General features: G+C 38.5%; 1 protein-coding gene across 1 annotated transcript in view; it reads left to right on the top strand.

Annotated features, from left to right (window-relative positions):
* Positions 1 to 13,880: 13,880 nt before the first annotated feature.
* LOC106000722 (vomeronasal type-2 receptor 116-like) overlaps positions 13,881 to 22,352 on the top strand; it is a 27,080-nt gene continuing 18,608 nt past the window's right edge. Inside the window, exons 1-2 of the mRNA XM_013035999.1 lie at positions 13,881 to 14,069; positions 14,152 to 14,315. Of these exons, the coding sequence (XP_012891453.1) occupies positions 13,881 to 14,069; positions 14,152 to 14,315 (353 nt within the window). The remainder of the gene's footprint in view (positions 14,070 to 14,151; positions 14,316 to 22,352) is intronic.

The raw sequence follows: 22,352 nt of genomic DNA, 5'->3' as shown, positions 1-22,352 counted from the left end.
TCACATGGTCTCCCTGATAAGTGGATGTCAAATCCAAAAAGTAAGGTGATACGACAAAGTTAACAAGAATTTAGAAACAAAGGACCTCCACCCATCTATTTGAATCACTACTAAATAACCCCATGCTGCTGATCACATATACGGTCTATATGTGCATACCGGAGGGAAACCAAGAGGAGACACAGAACAAGAGGGAATCAGACAAAAACATACAACAGTGGGACCTATCAGTTGCACTGGACATTGATCAAAACAAACTAAACCACTCAATGGCAGCTCTGGGATGGAGGAAAAGAGTGGGAAAGAGGAAACAGCTAGCTAATGCTATGCAAAAGGAAAGAAATATACATATCACCTGATGTACAAAAATAACAGTATTGTCAAAGCTCATAGAACTCAAAACTTTGTAGACCATGATAGACAATTTGCTCCCTGAAAGTTAGAATGTATGTGACTTTGACTAAGCATCACTATCCCACAATATTGTGAAATTTGGGAAATTATGTAATCAATCACCATGAAGAATTTGCAAAAAAATGAAAGAAGGAAGGGGTAAGATACAAGGGATTCTAACATTTTATTAAGAGATGTTTTTGGAAAGGCAAGTTGCAATAAGGCTGTGGAGAGTTCAGTTTCATCTATTAAAGGGTCTGAAGCTTGGATTTGATTCTGAATAATTAGGAGTAATTATCATTTATGGAATCTTTGTGGAAACTTTTATATTATGTCGTGACATTTAACTCAAATCTCTGTAACAAAAGATTTAAAAACTTGAAAAAAAAGAAGTTTGGGGGTTTAGTCCTCAGTGTTGTAAAAAAGAGAAAGAGAAAGGTCATGTTGATTTTTGTCATTAAAATCTAGTTTTCATTTCATTGTATGAACTGTTATATGAGTAAACTATTTTATGAGCAGAGCAGGTTCCATTTCCCCTGGAACTATACATTATTTTAAAGTGTTTGATCTCTGAAGTCATTATTCTTGGTTCTTCCATTTACACAGACCAACTTCCTCACTTTTCAATATTCTGTTCTGTGAGGACAAAAACAATGGCAACTATTTTTTTAAGTTGTAAGCATTTGGAGTTAATACACATAACACAATGGGCACACTGTCTGCCATAGGAATCCATTAGGGCAAGGCGAGTGAGAATGAAGGAGAATGGGGCAAGAGCTGGGTATGGTTGGGTAATTCCAATAGTTGAGACCACAGTGAAACTTGTGAGAATGCATTCCCCATTGTTCATAGTAAAAACTTTATGTCTGCAATGCAAGGGGAGAAAGGGGCAACATCCTTAAGTATAACAATGATACCCTGTTAACATCATCTTTCCAAAAACCAATTATATCCAAAGAAGGAAATAATAATAAGTGGAGATATTTAATGTTAAAGATTTAAGAGCTTTAAGCATGAGCAATTTAAGCATGCACTTTAATCAATGAGAAATAGAATAGAGTTGACCTATAAATACCTAGATTTTAGATAAAGCTCTTACATTTTTATGGTTATTCTAGATTTCTATTCAATGTAATAAATATAGTGTTAATTTCTATTCCATGTGACACAAAATATCCTTTAGTATTCATAATAGAAGTGAATATATTAAAAGATTTGTCCCCAAACCTATGTAATTTTAAAGTCACACACATATATGCATAATATTGAAAAATAGGGCCAGCAAATTCATTGTTGCTATTAATTTAGTTTTGTTTTTGCTGCTGGGGGTTGACCCCAGGGCTTCATACATGCTAAGCTTGTGTTCTTTAATGAATGCTCATGTACTGTCCATATCCTGCCCCAATCAGCAAACAGCTATATATAATGTTCCAATTATTAAAATTCATAGAAACTATTTTCTAAACTTGTAACTTATTTATTTTGCTGCTTTTAGACTGAATGACTGAAAATCTGATTTTGACATGTCACTAAATTTGTAAATGGAGTTTCTTTAGATGGATTTCACATTGCTTTCATTTTTTGAATTTTGGTTTCTTATTTAAATGGGAATATGACACTTTCCAAAATAATTAAGATAGATATGCTTGCTCCAACTTCTTTTTTAATGAGGATATGCTAATATATATTAGATATATATGTATAATTCTAATATATAGAGACTTATTTGCTTTGTACACAATATTTCACCCATAGCAATGTGTCTCATGCATATGAATATTCTAGACTTGTTGATGATGCTAATTTATTGGCTCTTTCCTTGGGAATTCTGATTTTGTATATTTGAGATTGAGGCTGGGAATGTATGCTTACTTTTTTAAGAACCCTCGTGTGAATCTGATATAGGTGGTCTAAAGACTGTAATTAATAAAAATGTCTAGACTTTATACTCTAGTTTTTATCAACAGAATCTTCAAATTTTAATAAAGAATCAATTTGTTAGTAAAAAATGAGCAAGGATCTTTTCAAGACTGATGCCCAAGGAAACTCAGCCTCCATCCTCAGGACTGACAGACCAAGAGCTGACCAGTGCCTGCCTCTGTCCCTGAGGATACAAGCATGGAGTCCACACTTGTCCTGGACACACTCAAGTGAATGAGGGAAAGGATGGGCTCATCATTGACTGTCATATGACCTTGGGGAAATCAATGCCCAGAGCTCACAATTAACCAACTTGTGCAATTTATTGGACCATATCTCTGACTTCCAAACAGAAATGGAAGAAGAAGAGAAGAAACAAGAACACCCACAATATTTGGGGGAGGGTTCTTTAAGCTACTCTGGGAAAAGATAGTGTGTCTTTTCTTCCACTGCTTTATTTTCTGCTTAATTTTTAAAGATCCAGTGAAATTCAGTCTCTCCTTGTATTGTACTAAATTTCACATCATAAAAGTGTTAGTGTTTTACAATGAGATATGACAAAGTAAACGAGACCCAAGAATCAAAGGATCTGTTCTTAACTTGTCATATACTTTCTAGATGACTCTATATTCTGTACCCCATATATGGTGTATACACATTCACATCTGAAGGAAACTAGGAGAAGGGCAAAGAATTATATGAAAATGGGTGAAAAATATGGCAGCGGGGTTCATCAGCTGCAATGGTCATTGATGAAAGCGAACTAAGCAACTCAAGAGTGATGATGGGAGGGAGGGGATGAGAAAGAATGAGGAAACAGCTGATACTAAGCAAAAGGAATGTACACATCACCCAGTTTGGAAAAAAGTGTTTTATTTTTAAAGTCTGTAGAGTTCATAAGCTTTGTAATTAAGACAATGACAAGATGAATTGTGAAGGTTAAAAGGTGTTACTGACTTAAGCTAAGAATCACTATGCCACAGTACTGTGAAATTTATGTATTTACTTAATCTCAATAAAGAAAAAGTGTTACTGTTTTAAAATACTGACTAAAACCTTGAGTAATATGTGTTAACTTTTTACATTCTTGTGTAAATCTATTATTAAATTCATTATGAATTTCAATATTATACACGTAACATTTTTTTCAAGTCAGACACCAGTGGCTCCCTTAGAAGGCTGGGATCTGAGGATCACAATTCAAAACTAGCCTGGACAGAAAAGTCTATGAGACTCCATCTCTAATTTAAAAGTTAAAATATGAGACTGAAGGTATTTCTTAAGTGGTATAATGCCACTTGTGAATAGGAAATCCAAGAATGGGAGCTTGGGCCCTGACTTCCAGGGCTGATTCACAAACCCAAAACATACCCACCCACCCACCAACACACACACACACACACACACATACACACTTTGTTTTTATTGTGAAAACACCGTACAGAGGGGTTACAATTACATGGACAAGGTAATGAGTACATTTCTTATGAAGCATTGTTGCCTCCTCCTTTGTAACTGAGGCATTTTTTTCCATATTGAATACTTAAATTGATTTTAATTCCATTTATTCCCACCACCCAACTCTTAAAAGCGTCAACCTTGTATGTATGTATATATATATATGTATATTTATATATATGTATATTTAACTAATAAGTCGTGTCTTTTCTGTGTCTGTGGATGCCACTGCAGGCAGTACCAATGATGGCAAAGGTTCTGCATATACGAAGTGATAAAAAGGGGGGTGAGAGGAAGACAGAAAAAGAGAGAGAGAGAAATAGAAACACCCGATATCTTAAAGCCACACAATCATTAAATGAAAACAAACCCAATATGTGTGAGCAGAAGAAAAGAGAAGCTTACTCGTGGCAGGTGAGACAACCCAAAGCAGAGAAGGGCTGGAATAGCAGGAATAGGCTATGGATCCTGCCTGAACTCCCTGGGCCTGCTGCTCAGGATCTGTGTGATTTGGTGTTGCTGAACCTACTCCCAGAAATGGGCCCTGTGTTATTCCAGAGCCTTGTGCAGTCCCCCATGGTCAAGACCCAGGTCTCCTTCCCAATGACGCACACTGCCCCATGTCCCAGGGGGTGCTGGGAGTATCCTTCCCCTTCCAGAGCAGGACCCTGAGCTCCATCTTCCTGAGAGGGGCCAATCTATGCACAGGAGCTGGGCAGCTTGGACACCTTCGTTGTCATGTCTGGGGAAGGTCTGATGCACAGGGTGAACTAGGGCGTTGGCCTGGGAGAGATGGATCTAGACGCTCCCAGAGGCAGAAGCTGCCCTCCAGCTCTAACAGGTGGTGAATGGCTCAAGAAACAACCAGACTGGGATCTGGAAATCTTTGGGTACCTCCCCAGGAGGATCTGGCAACCTACTGGTAGCTTCCACCAGCCAAAGTGATAGGAGGTAGAAATCCTCTAACTGGCTTTGAGAACATCAAAAGGTAAGAATATTAGCTTGAGTTTTACAGTTTTCTTATTTTTCTTCTCTTATTTTGCCACATCTTGCCAATACTAACCCCTCCAAACTCGTATATGCCTTGTTTTTCAGCCCCAGGATTCCTTTGGTAAAAAAAAAAAAAACATGGAGTGTGTGTTCAGATTTTACTTTCTTATAGATATGGTTCAAATAGATAATGTGCAATTTGCTCTACATACATATTTTTCCCATTGTGGTTTCCTTCAAGGGACAAAGAAAACAAATAGCACCTACGTTTAAATTTTCCTGGATTTATTTCTTCAAAATTCAGGAATGAGACAAGGATGTCCACTCTCTCCACTCCTCTTCAACTTAGTATTCGAATGCTTAGGTAGGGCAAAAAGACAAGATGTAAACATAAAGATGCCAGGGACTACCGGCAACGAAAGGGAATCCTGAATTAGGGGGCGGGGATGAGGAAAAATAAAGACATAAGACAAAGGATGGGGTCCGGAGGTCTGCAGCTCAAGACTGCAGCACAGTTTATTTTTAACTTTCCCTAATATATACTATTAGAAGTCAAGAGGTAATATAAGGTTACAATAGTCCAGTAAAACAAGGAAAATTTCAGTAAAAACAGAGTGCAGTAAAAACAAGACAAGGTCAACTGGTAGAAAGTAAAACAACTATGCAGGCATAGCAAAGACATCCCCGGCACCTGGTGTTTTTTAAGTAAGCCAGTTCCTTGTACTTGCCTTCAAATGAGCACTGAGGTCAAGATGACCTTAAAACTTTACTGTTGGCTCCCAACATCTTTCCCAAATTGGGAAAGATGAAGAAAAACTCTCCCTCTTTGCAGATGATATGATCTTGTATTTAAAGAAATTCATGGACTCCACTCCCAAATTACATGAGCTGATTGGAAACTTTGGCAAATCAGCAGGTTATAAAATTAAACCTTAGAAATCAATGGCTTACCTGTATGCCAATTTCAAGAGCATGGCTGAAATGAGGAAAGCAACTCCCCTCTTTTTTGTAAGTTTTTTTTATTGTAAAAATACTGTACAAAGGGGTTACAAGGTAATGAATATATTTCCTATCGAGGATTGTTTCCTCTTCCATTTTTTCCCCTACCATCTCTTCTCTCATGCCACCAAAACTACTCCCCACCGCAACTCTGTCGAAGTTGTAAAGTTTATTTTCAACATAGTGTTTTAGACATTTCATTGTTACAATGGGTCAACTTTTATCCCACTTAGTTTTTTGTATTTTCCCTTCCACTCCCTGAGTTAGAGAAGTGTATATACAAGGTGCAGGTCACCGACATCAAATACAGTGATAACAGGGTTTTACTGTGGAGGAGGAACATAGAAAGAACCAACAAAACAAAACATGGTACATTATAAATATGTTAGAAACAATAACAAGAAAGATAATGATATTTGTGTCCCTAGGTTGGGGTTCATTTTGCTAACATCATCTTATATGCTGATATGTACATTGCCTTTGACCTTTTCTACTTGTCCTACTCAAATATTAGTTATTGCAAATAAGGGAAACCATGGGACCTATGTTTCTTTGGGCCTGGCTTACTTCACTTAATATAATTTTTCCAAGTCTTTACATTTCCTAACAAATGGGGCAATGTCATTCTTTCTGATGGAGACATAGAATTCTATTGCATATATATATATATATATGTATGTATATATATATATGTATGTATATATATATATATACATACATACATACATATACACCACATTTTCTTGATCCATTCTTCTACTGAGGGGCATCTGGTTAGGTTCCATTTCTTAGCTATGGTTAAAATGCTGCGATAAACATAGTTATGCTGGTAGCCTTAGTATTGCCTTGTTTGTGATCAGTTGGGCAAATGGCCAAAAGTGGGATTACTGGGTCGTAGGGCAGCTCTATGTGGAGTCTTTAGAGGAACCTCCATACTGCTTTCCATAGTGGAAAGACAACCCTTTTGTATAGCACCACAAAAAATGAAACACTTAGTAGTTAACTGAAGAGGTGAAGGACCTGTCTGAAGAACACTTTAAAAACCTGAAAAAGGAAATTTAAGCAGAACTAAGAAACTGAAAAAAGCTAACATGCTCCTGGATTGGGAGGATTAACATCTTGAAAAGTGCAATACTGCCCAAGGCTATATACAATTTCAATGCCATACCTATCATAATCCCAACCTCATTCTTCAATGAAATAGAAGAAGCAATCCAAAAATTCATATAGAACAATAAAAGACCCCGAATAGCAAAAACAATCCTTAGTAGAAAGACAGCGCTGTAGGAATATCAATTCCAAATCTCAAACTACTACAAAGCCATAGTAAACAAAACAGCTTGGTACTGGAATGAGAACAGACCTAAGGACCAATGGAATAGGACTGAAGACCCAGAAATGAACCCAGAGACCTATAGCCACCTAATCTTTGACAAGGGAGCTAAAAAAATAGAATGGAAGAAAGACAGCCTCTTCAGTAAATGGTGCTGGCAAAATTGGTTAATCACCACTAGACAACTTAAGCTAGATCCATATATATCACCCTTCTCCAGAATCAACTCCAAATGACCTTGAAGTCAAAGCAGACACCATGAAAACATTACAGGAAGGAATAAGAGAAACTCTAGGGCTTCTTGGCAAAGGCCAAAAATTTCTTAATAGACAGCCAGAAACACAACAAATCAAAGAAAGGTTGGACAAATGGGATTGCATGAAACTGCAGAGCTTGGCAAAGGACATAGCTAGCAAGATCAACAGAAAGCCCAAGGACTGGGAGAAGTTGGTCATTAGTCATACAATGGACAAGGGTCTCATATCTAAAATATACTTAGAACTAAAAAAACTTTAATCTCTCAAACACAAATCCTCAAAGAAACAACTGCCCAAATAATAAGAGAGCTAAAGTCTTAAAGAGAGACTTCTGTGAAGAGGAAATAAAAATGGCCAATAGACACAGGAAGAAATGATCATCTTCTCTAGCCATAAAAGAAATGCAAATCAAGAAAACGTGAGATCCCACCTCATCCCAGTTAGAATGGATATAATCAAGAAAATCTAGTAACAATGGATGCTGGAGGAGATGTGGCCAAAAGGGAACCCTAGTGCATTGTTGGTGGGCATGTAAATGTGGGCAACCACTTTGGAAAGCAGCATGGAGGTTCCTCAAAAGACTCCATATAGAGCTCCCCTATGACCCAGCAATCCCACTTTTGGGCATTTATCCAAATGATTACAAACAAGGTCATGCCAAATCTACTAGGAAAACCATGTTTATCTCAACATTATTCACCATAGCTAAGATATGGGACCAGCTCAGATGCCCCTCAGCAGATGGATGGATCAAGAAAATGTGATACATATGGAATTCTATGTCTCCATCAAAAAGAATGACATTGCACCATTTGTTAGGAATGGAAAGGCTTGGAAAAATCACATTAAGTGAAGTATGCCTAGCCCAAAGAAAAATAGGTTCTATGGTTTCCCCTGTTTGCAATGACTCGTACATGTCTAGGACAAGTAGTGAAGTGCAAAGCATATGTATATAATAACATAGAAATGATGTGAAGGGAAATATACCCAAAACAGGGACACAAGTGGTTTTATCTTTCTTGGTATTGTTTTTAAGTACTTATAATGCACTATGTGGTTGCTTTGTTTCTTTTATATGTTCTTCCCCCATTTTGTAATCCCTGTTCTCACTGTATTTTATTGCGGTGTTCAGCAACTTGTGTATACATTTGTGTAATTTGGCGAGGGAAAGGGATATGGCAGAATGCTTAAATGGGGATTCAGGGTGACCCATTGTGACGATGAGATCTATAGGACACTACGTTGAAAATGAATTTTACAATGTCAGGGGAGGGGAGGGAGGAGTTGGCAGGTGGGGAGGGAAGGGATGGTAGGTGAAAAACAAAGGAGGAGTTAATAATATTTGATAGAAACTGTACTCATTACCCTACTCATGTAACTGTAAATCCTCTGTACAGTATTTTTACAATAAATTACACATAATTTTTTCTGGCTTTGATCAGATATTTACCTCAATGTAAAACCTAACTTATATTGCTCAATTTCTTTTTTTTTTTTTTTTGGTCAGTTATAGGACCTGAATCTGGGCCTAGGTGCTTTCCCCTCAGCTTATCAGCTAAAGGAAAGCACTTGAACTACAGCACCACTTCTGGTTTTCTGAGTGGTTTATTGCAGATTAAGGACTCAAGGTGTTTCTTACCCAGACTGGGTTTGAACCTCGATCCTCAGATCTCAGCCTCCTGAGTAGGTAGGATTATAGGCATGAGCCACAGGCTCCTGGCTATTGCTCAATTCTTTACATGCTAAAAGGCAAAAATATGACTGTTTAACCTAAAACTTGTTTTCCTTCAAATATTATCTGATAAAAGTTAGAAGAGTGATGTGTAAAGTGATGCAATTAGATGCATTTTGAAAGCAGCAAAAGAAATGATCTGAGCTACCTCGTTTGTTAAGTTTGGACTCTTAATGCAATGTCACTCTACAGGTGATTCTCCTGTTTTCCTTACTTTTAAACCAAATGGGAAATATTAATTTACAACCAGTTTGTCTAAGGGTAATTACTTTACAGTTAAAAATGTCATTTTGAGATCAAATATTTCAGAGTCAATTGAAAATTCAATTTTTTTATAACTCAGTAAGGAAGCCAGGTGATGTTGACTCTTGCCTGTAATCCTAGCTACTCAGGATGCTGAGATCTGAGGATCAGGGTTCAAAAGCAGCCCAGGCAGGAAAGTCCATGAGAATCTTCTCTCTAATAAACCACAAGAAAAGGGAAAGTGGCCCTGTGGCTGAAGTGGTAGAGCACTCTCCTTAAGCTGAAGAGCTGAGTGACAGCCCCGAGGCCTAGAGTTTTAAGCCCTGTTATGGGGTCTACTGTAGGGGATTACACATTCTTCCTGGTGGGGATGTTATATTCTACTAGGATTCGCCATGCAGAGACAGCATCATGTAAAAAGATGAATTTATTGGGGAAGTGACCGGCCAGGGATGCATCACAGACCAGGGAGCTATGATTGAGCAATTCTAAAGCTAGGGTTTTTAAGGGATAGCTTACATAGAGTTACATAGACCAGCTATGTTAGCAGGTTTGGCACATTTTCATTGGTTATAGTTATATGACCTTTAAATTCATTTGTTCTTTATGGTAAATATCATATGTAATAACTTGCAAGAGGCTGCCCATAGTGGCACCACTGGGTGGTGGTTTATAATTGGTGGTCTTAAGGTCCTGTTACAGAGGCATGCAAGCAAAGTTACAGAAGCAAAACATAGCAAAAACATAGCCTTGAGTCACAGGAGTATAGGCAAAGCATAATCTTGACTTAGCCACCATTACTATTACTATTAATGCAATTGACACTATTAAAAATTATTTTTTATTATAAACTCCTGACTAATACAGCATCCCAGGGCAGCTGATGATAAGCCTCAAGGTTGTAGGCAGACATCTTCAAAGTTGCCATCTCTACTGAGGGAGAGATACTCTTTTGCTTTTTACAAGGATGGAGAAGCAAAGGCTGACCAGTAGTTAGTCTTTATCTGAGGTTTTTCTTTACCAAGAGGTTTTTGCCCTTTATTAATAGCAACTGAGATATTACAGCCCCATGACTGACAAAAAAATCTCACTAAGGAAATTTTAAAAATGTAAAGGAAGAGTGAAGTTATCAAATAAATACTTGAGAAAGGAAATTGAGGAAACAAATTGTTTTAATTTGGATAAAAAATGATTTGAGAAGCAAAAATTGCCTTCACTATTTCTAACCACAAAATGTTCAAGTAGCACAAGGTCAGAGTAGGTCTTGAGTTTCATAAAATAGAGCTTATTATAACATCATTGGTATTAAATTATTTGGTTGATGATCAAGAAAATTAATAATTACAGATGCTGTGAGGATGTGGCCAAAAGGAATGTTATAACACTATTGGTAACATAATATGACAAAAGATATAATATTACATGCACATTACACACACATACTAGTATGGGTGTTTGTTATGTCTATGTTTACATATGATTACTGTTTATCATGACATTACTTAAAAGCTGAGATGCAGAACCAGGATCAGTTCCAATCAACACATGAATGGAAAAGTAAATGGAGTCACGCAGAAACAATGGCGTCTTGAGAATGCAAGTATATATTTGAGTCAGGAATACAGGAGGAAGTGGAAATCATCGTGTTCAGGAAATCACCCTGACAAGTGTAGCAATGTTATATATTGGACATGTGTGAAAAATGAAGCATACAACCTGTGTGTGTGGAAGGGAGGGAAAAACTGGGTAAACTTGTAAAAACAGAAATGGACTCATTACCTAATACTTACCTAATGGTAACTCATCTGTACATCACCTTTACAACACAGCCAACCAGAAAGATGCATAGATGTATTATCACCCAATACAGATCCCCATTATTTCTCTCATTGTTTTTTATTGGTTGTGAGGCCTGAATTTTGGACCTGGGCGTTGTCCTCAGCTCTTCAGCTTAAGGTAGCACTCTACCACTTGAGCCACAGCACCACTTCCAGCTTTATTTCTGCTTATGTGGTGCTGAGGGATCAAACCCAGGGCCTCATGCATGCAAGGCCATCACTTTACCATTGAGCCAATTTCCCAGTCCCTTCTCTCATTATTGAAATATAGGGAGAAAAAGGCTTAGAGTAATAGAGTAGATATCAATGACAATTGTAAGGTTCTCCAGAAAAGAAATGTAACCCAAGGTTCAGGAAATAAAAACCCAACTACCCACCCACAGGAAATAGAGGCATAGTGAAAAAATAGAGGAAAAAGAAAAAGACAAAGAAAGAGAAGGGAACTTTCACTGAGGCAGAACCACAGTGGATGTAGACGTGACCTCAGAGCCTGAGGAACCTCTCTCACCAGGACAGTTCAGGAAGTGACCTCACTAGATGAGGAAGTGACCTCAGATGTGGGTTCCTTTGCTGACTCACAGTCAGGTGATTGACAGGTGACTACAGGTTTCAAGCAGGTGAAGAGGAAGTGGGGAGAGGTTCTTCTGGGCAGACTTAACAGAAATAGAGTAAGAGAGGAGGGGAACAGGATGAAAGCCATGTCAAGCTTGGCCCCAGCACTGACCCTCTGTCAAGGTCTTGCTGACTACCAACACCAAGTAGCATTTGCATCCTTACTTTTCCAACTTACTTTTTTTGTTTTGTTTTGTTTTTAATTAAAAAATTATTTTCTTTTTTATTGTGAAAATACTGTACAGAAAGGTTACAATTACATGGGCAAGATAATGAGTACATTTCTTATCAAGCATTGTTACCCCCTCTTTGTTTCCCCTTCCCAACCCTTCCCATCCCCCAAAGTTGTAAAGTTTGTTTTTTTTGACATAATGGGTTGTACATTTCATTGTTGCAATGGGTCCACCTGTATTCCTATTTAAACAAACGATTTGGTTTTTCCCTTCCCCCCCACAAATTATACCAACATCAAATACAGTGAAAGCAAGGATCATAGTGGGGGAGTGACATACAAAGCAACAAAGAAATTATAAATATGTTAGAAACAATCCCATGAAAGCATAAATATTTGAATACTTATCTTGGGATTCATTTCACCTAACATTAACTTATCTGACCTTTGGTGCTTGTCTCAGACATATACTAGTTATTGAAAATAAGGGAAACCCTGGGCCCTCTGTTCCTTTGGGCCTGGCTTACTTCACTTAATATAATTTTTCTAAGTCTTTCCATTTCCTAACAAATGGGGCAATGTCATTCTTTCTGATGGAGGCATAGAATTCCATTATGTATATATACCACATTTTCTTGATCTATTTTTCTACTGAGGGGCATCTGGTTAGGTTACATTTCTTAGCTTTTGTAAATAATGCTGCAATAAACATAGCATTAGTGTGGTCTTCTTTGTGATCATTTGGGTAACTGCCCAAAAGTGGGATTGATGGGTCATACGGAAGCTCTATGTAGAGTCTTTTGAGGAACCTCCATACTTCTTTCCAAAGTGGTTCAACAAGTTTGCACTCCCACCAACAATGCAGTAAGATTCCCTTCTGTCCACATCCCCTCCAGCATCTGTTGTTATTACAGATCTTGATTATAGCCATTCTAAGAAGACTAAGACACATGAAGAAGACACATCCTAAGACACATGAAGAAATGCTCATCTTCCCTAGCCATAACAGAAATGCAAATCAAAACAACATTGAGACACCACCTCACTCCAACTTACTTTTGCCAATCCCTTCCTGATCAATATATGGAGCCAGATCACAGAACCAGCCACCAAGGTGAGCTCTGTGGGGAGCAGGAACCTATGCTGTGACCTTGTTTCTCTTCTCTTCTGATCAAATAACAGAGGAGACAGGTAGGGAGGCATGGACAGAGCAGGGACCACATGCCTGTCCAAGTGGGAACAATAATTCCCCCAGCACCTGGGACATGAAAAAGACACACAGCAGAACAAGACCCATTCATATACACACAGCTTCCAGGATGCTGGGTAGGAAGGCCTGTTATGTTCCCAGAAAGTCATAGATCAAAGAACATCTTTGTGTAACAATAGATGGCCCCAATGTAGTGATAGATGCACTCTGCTGGTCAAAGGCATCCTAGCACTGAAGAAGTTTCACATCCAATTGGATGTGTACCTTGACCTTAAAGTATTGATCTGTAATAGTTAAATTCAGGGACACTGTTGGTACCTTCAGCAACAGTAAATAAATGAATTGACCACTTGTGGATACTTCTGCATGTACAGTTGGTATGGAAACCTGAATGGGTCATTTCAGTAAACGTCTGTGGCTCCCTTGGCCCTGGGTTGTGAGTCTGCCCATCTCATCTTTGATTGTGCTCCAATAACTCTGATTGGGCCTTTTCTGGACATGGCATTCTATGACCTTTTGACCTTCACCTGGCAACCTCTGGTGTCATCCATTCCTATCATCCCTAGTGGCTTTCCTATGAGACTTTATGTTGTGTATTTTTTTTCTTTTCAACTCTTTGCTTTCACACAAGTTTGTGAAAAACTCAACTAGAAAGGAATCCATCCCTAGAGTTTCATTATCTACCATCTTGGATGAAATCACAGTCCTGAGGGTGTGGAGAATATGCTACACATGTTTTCCAACTTCTGTTTTGACCTTGAAGCTGGACTCCAGATGCAGAGCTGGAGGGCAGAATGGGCTGTGTTTTCCTATAGGACAGTGGAGGAGGCCGTTGGTGTGTCCCAGTGGCATCCTGGTAACAAGGAGCCACGGAAACTGAAGATCCATTTAGACACCCCCCTGACACAGCAGGCTCAGTCTGCTGCCAGAATCATATCTCCATGCCAACGCAGCAGCAATGTTCCCTGTGGCTCTGACACTGCTTTTCCTCCAGCATCTACACGTGGTCAGTTCCTCTGAAGATGGCAGACTCATTTGCAGAGAGAAATCTGTGGCACACAGCAGGGGAGATGTGGTGATTGCTGGATTTTTCCCCCTTTATTCTTGGGAATTTGTTCGGAACATTAATGATCCTGGCGAGCAGCAACAAAGCCTACAGTAAGTAATTTCTTCAGTTTTATTAAAATTTGAAATTTCTGTTTGATTATCAGCCAGGGTGGGTGAAGTTAGTTACATCCATTATTGTTCTCTGTATCTTCTACTCTGTCTTCACTATAACAACTCTCCTTTACTTCAGACTTTGCTGATAAATATTTTTCTTTCTTCCAAAGGGTAGAGAGATTTCTGTCAGTTCCATTCCACTGCCCTTTCCCAGAGCTCTCCCAAACTTCCCACAATCTCTGTGACTCCTCGAGCCTTACTTGACCTGGCTCATGGTCAATAGGGTGACTAAGAGTCCATATTAACACACTAAAATGCAATGTCCCCATCCATAGGGCATAGGCTAGGGAATCTTCAGTCAATTGTGTTCTTTATACTTTTAAAAACAGGACTAATGTTTGGACTTCCTTCAGGGCAACATTTCTTATGATAGACATGCATTTTCTTCTTCTGGTGTAATTTCATGTTAGCATAGCTCCTGGAATAAGAGATCCATGACATGTTTGATTTTTGCCTTAACTAATGTTGAGTGAGCCTCTGCCCTGCTGTCCTTATCTCAGCCTGTCTCCTCTGACATTCCCAGAAGCCCTGCTTCTATTCCTTGTTTTCTGACATCTCCCCAGGTTTATCTATTTTTCCCTGCTCATAACTTCCTAAGCGAAATTTCAATGTATTTTTCATGCTTTTTTTTGCCATGAGGCTTAAGCTCTGGGCCTGGGTTATGTCCCCGCACTCTTCAGCTCAAGGGTAGCACTCTACCACTTGATCCACAGCACCACTTCCAGTTTTCTAGTGCTTATTGGTTTGAAGCATCTCATGCACTTTTCTGCCCGGGCTGGCTTTGAACAGCCATCATCAGATCTCTGCCTCGTGAGTAACTAGAATTAAACGCATCAGCCACTGGCACCCAGCTTTTTCATGTGCTTTATACACTTTGATTTATTCATTTGACTCAGATGAGCTCACCACTTTTAGATCTACAGAATTCTCTGTAAACTAGTGAAGTCATGGATGAATCTTCTCAGACAAGTTGTGTGGATACACCGTGTATGGGAATGGAAAGGAAAACTTTATTCCATGAGAGATTTGTGAGGTATATTGAAGCCAACTGAATGTGGTGTGGAAGTGAGTGAGACAGATGGGGCTCATGTGTAGACCCAGCATTAGAAAAGTACTCCCATTGGAGGTGGAATATTATAGAGCTATATTCTGCTCTGTCCATTCTCTAATTGAGCTGCACGTATGCATGTATGTGTGTGTGTGCATGTTCACACATGCTCTGGTAATCATTCATAATCTCAAGTCCTGAGGGCTGTCCCTTAGAATTTTTTTCCTCATGGCTGGCACTCTACCACTTGACCCACAGATCTGCTACCATTTTCTGTGTGGTTGATTGCACATAAGAAGCTCACAGACATTCCTGCCCAAAGTGACTGCAAAACATAATTCTTGGATCTCATACTCCTGAGTAGTTATGATAACAGGCCTGAGCCACCAGTGTCGGATTAATATTTAGTATTACTAACATTCTAGTTGTCAAGCCTCAGAGTTACATTGTACAAAAGGACATCAGCAAACATCCACGAGACTTGAGATTCTCTCTATGAGAATTTCCATAAAATGATTATATTGAATGCTAGGAGAGCTCATCATTCTGGAACATACTTGATCATATTGGACATGTGATATCATCTGGCCTTTGAAAAGTCTGAGATATAGACCAGTCTGCCTGGTCTGGGTTTGTGCCTGTCTTTCCAGAAATTCCAGGCAGGCTTCAGGGTTCCTGAGTCTGCAGTGACTTCCACAATTTCACCACTAGAGGGAGCATAGGCCCGGTGAGAAGTCAGCCGGTCTGGCGATAAACCAGTAGCAGAGAAAACCAAAGGCAAGTTGGGTGACAAATACTGTGTGGTTCTACAAACCTCAGGGAAAACCCAAGTCAGTGGTGGGTCCCATCCTGCCTCCATCTGGGGCCAAGGGGGCTTATATGCCTCATCCATAGTGAATGGTCATATGAGAAGATTCTGTCTAGCAGTGGCAAGATCTGTGTGCTGCAACAGGTCTTAATTATAGATGTGGCCAACAGAACTCTAATACACCTGGAATACCAACCAGCAGGGTCACTAAAACAGGTGAAGTTCAATGAAGTTTCCCTCTAAAAGTAGGGACTCTTCACTTAGGATCCTTAACTTTGATCTCAGAAGAAGAAATTCTAGACAAGTCACAAAGTGGCAGAGCTCTACTGAGTAAGGAAGCAAACAAGCAAGTAGGTAGACAAACAGGAAACAGAAAGGCAAAGACACACTCTAACTGAGGAGAGACACACAGCTCTTGGGCTGCCAGGGGGATTAATATGGTAAAGGTAGGAGTTCTGACTTCAAAGTAATGCAAACATAGGTGTCTCATCTTTGCTCTAATCACTCCCAGTGTTTCAGAGTTTCTGTATGTTTTGGCCATTCTTTCAAAATGATTATCCTTGAGGTGAGGAAGGTGTGCTGGTGCTTATATTTGGGGTAGGAGGTTGCTTAAGTTTTGAGGGAGCATTTTTGGGGGGAAGGCATAGGAAGACAAGTGTCAACCTCCTCCACCCATGGTGGGAACTGATGCAAATGGCATTTGGTTCTGCCTCAGGGACCTTCCAACACCTCCTAATTATTATTTTTACCTTTAAAAAATATATATAGTAAAAATAATGTACAGGGGAGTTACAGTTGCATGAGCAAGGCAATGAGTACATTTCCTATCCATCATTGTTACCTCCCCGTATTTTTTCCTACCATCCCTTTCTTCCCCACCTTCTCAACTAGTACTTACCTCCTGCCCCTAACATTGTATATTTTGTTTTCAACTCAGTGTCCTGGACATATCATTGTCACAATAGGTCAACCTACATCCCTATTTAAGCATTCTGCTATACCCCTTTACCTCCCCAAATTACAAAAATGTATGTACAAGATACAGAACACTGGCATCAAATCCAGTGAAAACAGGGGTTAACCATGGGGGAAGAACAAATAAAAGAAACAAAAGAATCACATAGTCTATTATAATTTCATTAAATACAATAGCAATAAAGAAAAAACACTCTTCTGCCTGTCTTGGGGTACATTTTGCTTAACATCATCTTATATGGACATAAGGTCATAGCATTTGACCTTCTCTGCTTGTCCTTGGCATGTACTAGTCATTTCAAACAAGGGAAACCATGGGACCTATGTTTCTTTGGGCCTGACTTTGTTCACTTTATATAATGTTTTTCCAAGTCTTTTCATTTCCTAACAAATGGTGCAATGCCATTCTTTCTGATGGAGGCATAGAATTCCATTCTCTCTCTCTCTCTCTCTCTTTCTCTCTCTCTCTCTTTTTCTCTCAATGTATATATCACATTTTCTCTATCCATTCCTCTACTGAGGGGCATCTAGGTTGGTTCTGTATCTTAGCTATGGTGAATAATGCTGAAATAAACATGTTTGTAGCTTTAGTATGACCTTGTTTGTGATCTTTTGGGTAAATGCCTAAAAGTGGGATTGCAGGTTAATAGTGGAGCTGTATGTGGAGTCTTTTGAGAAACATCCATACTGCTTTCCCAAGTGGAAGAACAAGTTTATGCTACCACCAGCAATGCAATATGGTTCCCTTTTGGGCATATCCCCTCCAACATCTGTTGTTACTAGATTTCTTTTTTTAATAAATTTCTTTATTGTGAAAATACTTTACAGCTGGCTTATAATTACATGAGCAAAGTAATGAGTATAGTTCTTATCAAGCATTGTTGCCTCCTCCTTTGTTTTTCTCCTACCATCCCTGCCCTCTCATCTCCAGGACTACACTCCCAACATCCCCGACCCCCGTCGCCTCCACACCAAAGTTGTAAAGTTCGTTTTTCGACATAGCATCTTGTACCTCTCATGGTTGCAATGGGTCCACCTGTATCCCTGTTTAAACAATTTGTTTTTTCCCTTCTCCTCCCAAATTATACCAACATCACATATGGTGAAAACAGGAGTTAAACCATGCTGGGGGTGACATACACAACAACTAAAAATCATCTTATAAATATGTTAGAAACAATACCAAGAAAGAAAAGAAACCACTCATGTCCTTATCTTGGGGTTCATTTCGCCTAAAGTCATCTTATCTGACCATTTCTGCTTTTCTCAGACATATAATAGTTATTACAAATAAGGGAAACCATGGAACCTATGTTTCTTTGGGCCTGGCTTACTCCACATAATATAATTTTTTTAACAAATGGGCAATGTCATTCTTTCTGATAGATACATAGAAATCTATTCTATACACACACCGCATTTTCTTGATCCATTCATCTTCTGAGGGACATCTGTGTTGTTTCCATATCTTAGGAAGAAGGAGAGCCTCATCAGTAAATGGTGCTAGCAAAATTGGTTAATCACTTGTAGAAAACTAAAGCTAAATCCTTATATATCACCCTGTACCAGAATCAACTGCAAATGGATCAAAGACCCCAGAGTAAAAACTGACACCCTGAATACATTACAGGATGGAATAGGAGCAACCCTAGGTCTCCCTGGCACAGGCCAAAATTTTCTTAATAGAGACCCAGAAACACAACATATCAAAGAAACGTTGCACAAATGGGATTTCATGAAATTGCAGAGCTTCTTCAAGGCAAAGGACATAGCTAACTAGATCAGTAGAAGTCCACAGATTGGGAGAACTTCACCAGCCATACAATGGACAAGGGTCTCATATCTTAAATATAACTCAAAGTATTAAATCCCCAAACAACAAATCCTCATAGAAACAATGGCCCATATGTATTTTTGGATTGCTTCTTTTATTTCATTGACGAATGAGGTTTGAATAGTGGTAGGTGTGGCATTGAAATTGTAGATAGCCTTTGGCAGTATTGCCTTTATCATGATGTTAATCCTCCCAATGCAGGAGCATGGAAGGTTTTTCCACTTCCTTAGTTCTGCTTTAATTTCCTTTTTCAGGTGTTTAAAGTTTTCATCTTAGAGTCCTTTACCTCTTAGTTAAGCTAGCTTCTATGCATCTTATTTTTTGTTAGACTATTACAAAATGAGTTGCTTTCCTTATTTCAGGGAAGGCATTGTTGGCATGCATGAAAGCCAGTGATTTTTGAGGGTTAATTTTATACCCTATTACTTTTGCCAAGGTTTCTGATCAGCTCAACATCTTGGGAGTGGAGTCCATGTGGATCTTTAAATACAAGATCATGTCATCTGCAAAGATGGAGAATTTTACTTCATCTTTCCTGATTTGCATCCCCTTTATGTTTGCATCTTTTCTTATTGCCCCAGGTAGGCATTCTAATACCAATTTGAAGAGGAGTGGAGAGCACGACATCCTTGTCTCATTCCCAAATTTAGAGGAAATGGCTTTAACTTTTCTCCATTAATTATAATGCTAGCTCTTGGTTTATCAGCCACTGCCTTTATTATATTGAGGAATGTTCCATGGATTCCTACTTTTTCCAGAGCTCTCATCATAAAGTGGTGTTGGATCTTGTCAGATGCTTTTTCTACATCTATTGAGATAATCATGTGGTTCTTGTCCTTGCTCTTGTTGATGTGATGAATTATATTAGTAGATTTCCATATGTTGAATCATCTTTGCATCCTTGAAATGAATCCTGTTTGATCATGCTGTATGATTTTTCTGATGAATTGTTGAAGTCAATTGGCCAATATTTTCTTGAGAAGTTTTACATCAATATTCATCAAAAAAATGGGACTCTTTATTGACTCCCTGCCTTGTTTTGTGATGAGGGTTATGATTGCTTCCTAGACAGTGTTTGGTAGTGATCTTTCTCTTTCAGTTTCATAGAAGAGTTGGGGCAGTATTGGTGTGAGTTCTGCTTTGAAGGTCTTGTAGAATTCAGGTATTAATCCATCCAGTTCTGGGCTTTTCTTGGGTTGGAGGTATCTTACTGCTGTTTCTATTTTGATGCTTGATATGGGTTTATTAAATTGGTTTAATCATCTTGGTTTAGTATCAGCATGTCAATATTTGCTAGAAATTGATCCATATCTTTCAGACTCTCAAACTTATTAGCATAAAAGTTTGGAAAGTAACCCCTTATTATATTCTGAATCTTGTTTTTTTTTTGATAGTGAGGTTTCCATTCTCATCTCTGAGTTTATTTGAATGTGTTCTTTTTTCCTGAAAAGATTGGTAAGGCTCTGCAAATTTTGTTAAGTTTTTCAAAGAACAAACTCTTTTTCTTTTCAATTCTATCTAAAGATTTTGGATGCTAATTCATTTAATTCGGATTTAATTTTAATTATTTGTTTCCCTCTGAAATTTAGGTGCCTCATTAACTTTTTGGTTTCAGATCGCTCCAATTTGTTAATGAGGAACTCAGAGCTATAAACTTGTCTCTGAGTACTGCCTTTGTTATGTCCCAGAGGAGCTGATAGATTGTGTGTTCATTTTTGTAAAATATCTTGAATATTTGAATTTCTTTTCTAATCTTGTCAATGGCCCACTGGTGATTTAACAGTGTGATGTTCAGCCTCGATGTGTTACAGGTTCTCCTTTGGTGGCTTTTGGTGTTGAATTTTAATTTTATTCCCTTGTGGTCTGAGAGAATTCAGGACATAATTTCAAGGTTTCTGAACTTCGATAAATTTGCTTTGTGGCCTAGAATGTGGTCTATTTTAAAGAATTTTTTATGTGCTCTTACAAAGGAAGTATAAACTGATGCTGCTTCATGAAATATTTGGTAAATGTCTGTTAAGTCTAGATGATCTATGCAGATGTTATGATCCGAGGTTTCTCTGTTGCATCCTTGCTGGGTTGATCTATCTAGCCGGGATAGTGGTGTGTTAAAGTACCCAACAATTATTGTTTTTAAATCAATGTGTGATTTGAGGCAAAGTAGTGTTTCTTGGATAAATTTGGAAGTTCCTTTATTGGTGAGTAGATATTTAGAATCATAATGTCCTCCTGAATGAGAGATCCCTTAATGAATCACGACAGTGACCTTCTTTATCTTTTCTCATTGATTTTAATTTGTATTCTATTTTATCTGATATTAGGATTTCAACTCCTGCTTGTTTATGGAGGCTGTTTGCTTTGTAGATCTTATTCAAGCCTTTCACTTTCAGAATCTGTTTATTTTTGTGGGCAAGGTGTGTCATTTGAAGACAGCAAATAGAAGGATCTTGCTTTTTGATCAAAGTGGACAATCTGTGTTGTTGAATTGGAGACAAGTCCATTAATACTGAGAGCTATGACTGAAACATATTTGTCTATGCATGACACTCATCCACTTTTTTTTGGGTAGGGGAGAGGTGCCTTGGCTGTTCTTGCTGTAATTACTTAGTTCTCTGTTTGTGGACCTCATCATTGGGTATATTCTGTTCCTGTTGGTGTTCTATATGTAGAATGTCTTTGAGGATTTTTTGAAGAGATGGTTTGGTAGTGATATATTGCTTCAGATTTTCCTTGCTGTGGAAGGTTTTTATTTGTCCTTCTGCTATGAAAAAGAGCTTAGCTGGGTAGATTATTCTTGGTTGGTTTGTATTTATCTTTAGGGTGTGGCTAACCACTTTCCAGGCCATCCTTGCTTTTATGGTGTCTACTGAGAAGTCTGAGGTGATTCTGATTGGGTTACCTTTATATGTGATTGTTCTCTTTTCCTTGGCAGCTTTAAGAATTCTTTTCTTAGTAGCTATTTTTTTAGGTTTATTTTAAAATTTTATTTTGTTGTAAAGATGCAGTACAGAGGGGTTGCAGTTACACGAGTAAGATAATGAGTACATTTCTTTTTTTATTGTGAAAATACTGTACAGAGGGGTTACAATTACATGGGCAAGATAGTGAGTACATTACTTATCAAGCATTGTAGCCTCCTCCTTTGTTTATGCTTCCCATCCCTTCCCATCCTCCTTCCCCCGACCCAACCCTCCCCGCCTCCAAGTTGTAAAGTTTGTTTTTGAAGTGACAACTTGTACTTCTCATTGTTGCAACAGGTTCACCTGTATCCTTATTTAAATGACTTGTTTTTCCCCTCCCCCTCCACAA

This window comes from Dipodomys ordii, unplaced genomic scaffold (genome assembly GCF_000151885.1).
Source record: "Dipodomys ordii isolate 6190 unplaced genomic scaffold, Dord_2.0 Scaffold235, whole genome shotgun sequence".
In the NCBI taxonomy this organism is placed as follows: domain Eukaryota; kingdom Metazoa; phylum Chordata; class Mammalia; order Rodentia; family Heteromyidae; genus Dipodomys; species Dipodomys ordii.
Note: the sequence above shows the minus strand (reverse complement) of the source record. Positions and strands in the feature narration are given on the sequence as shown.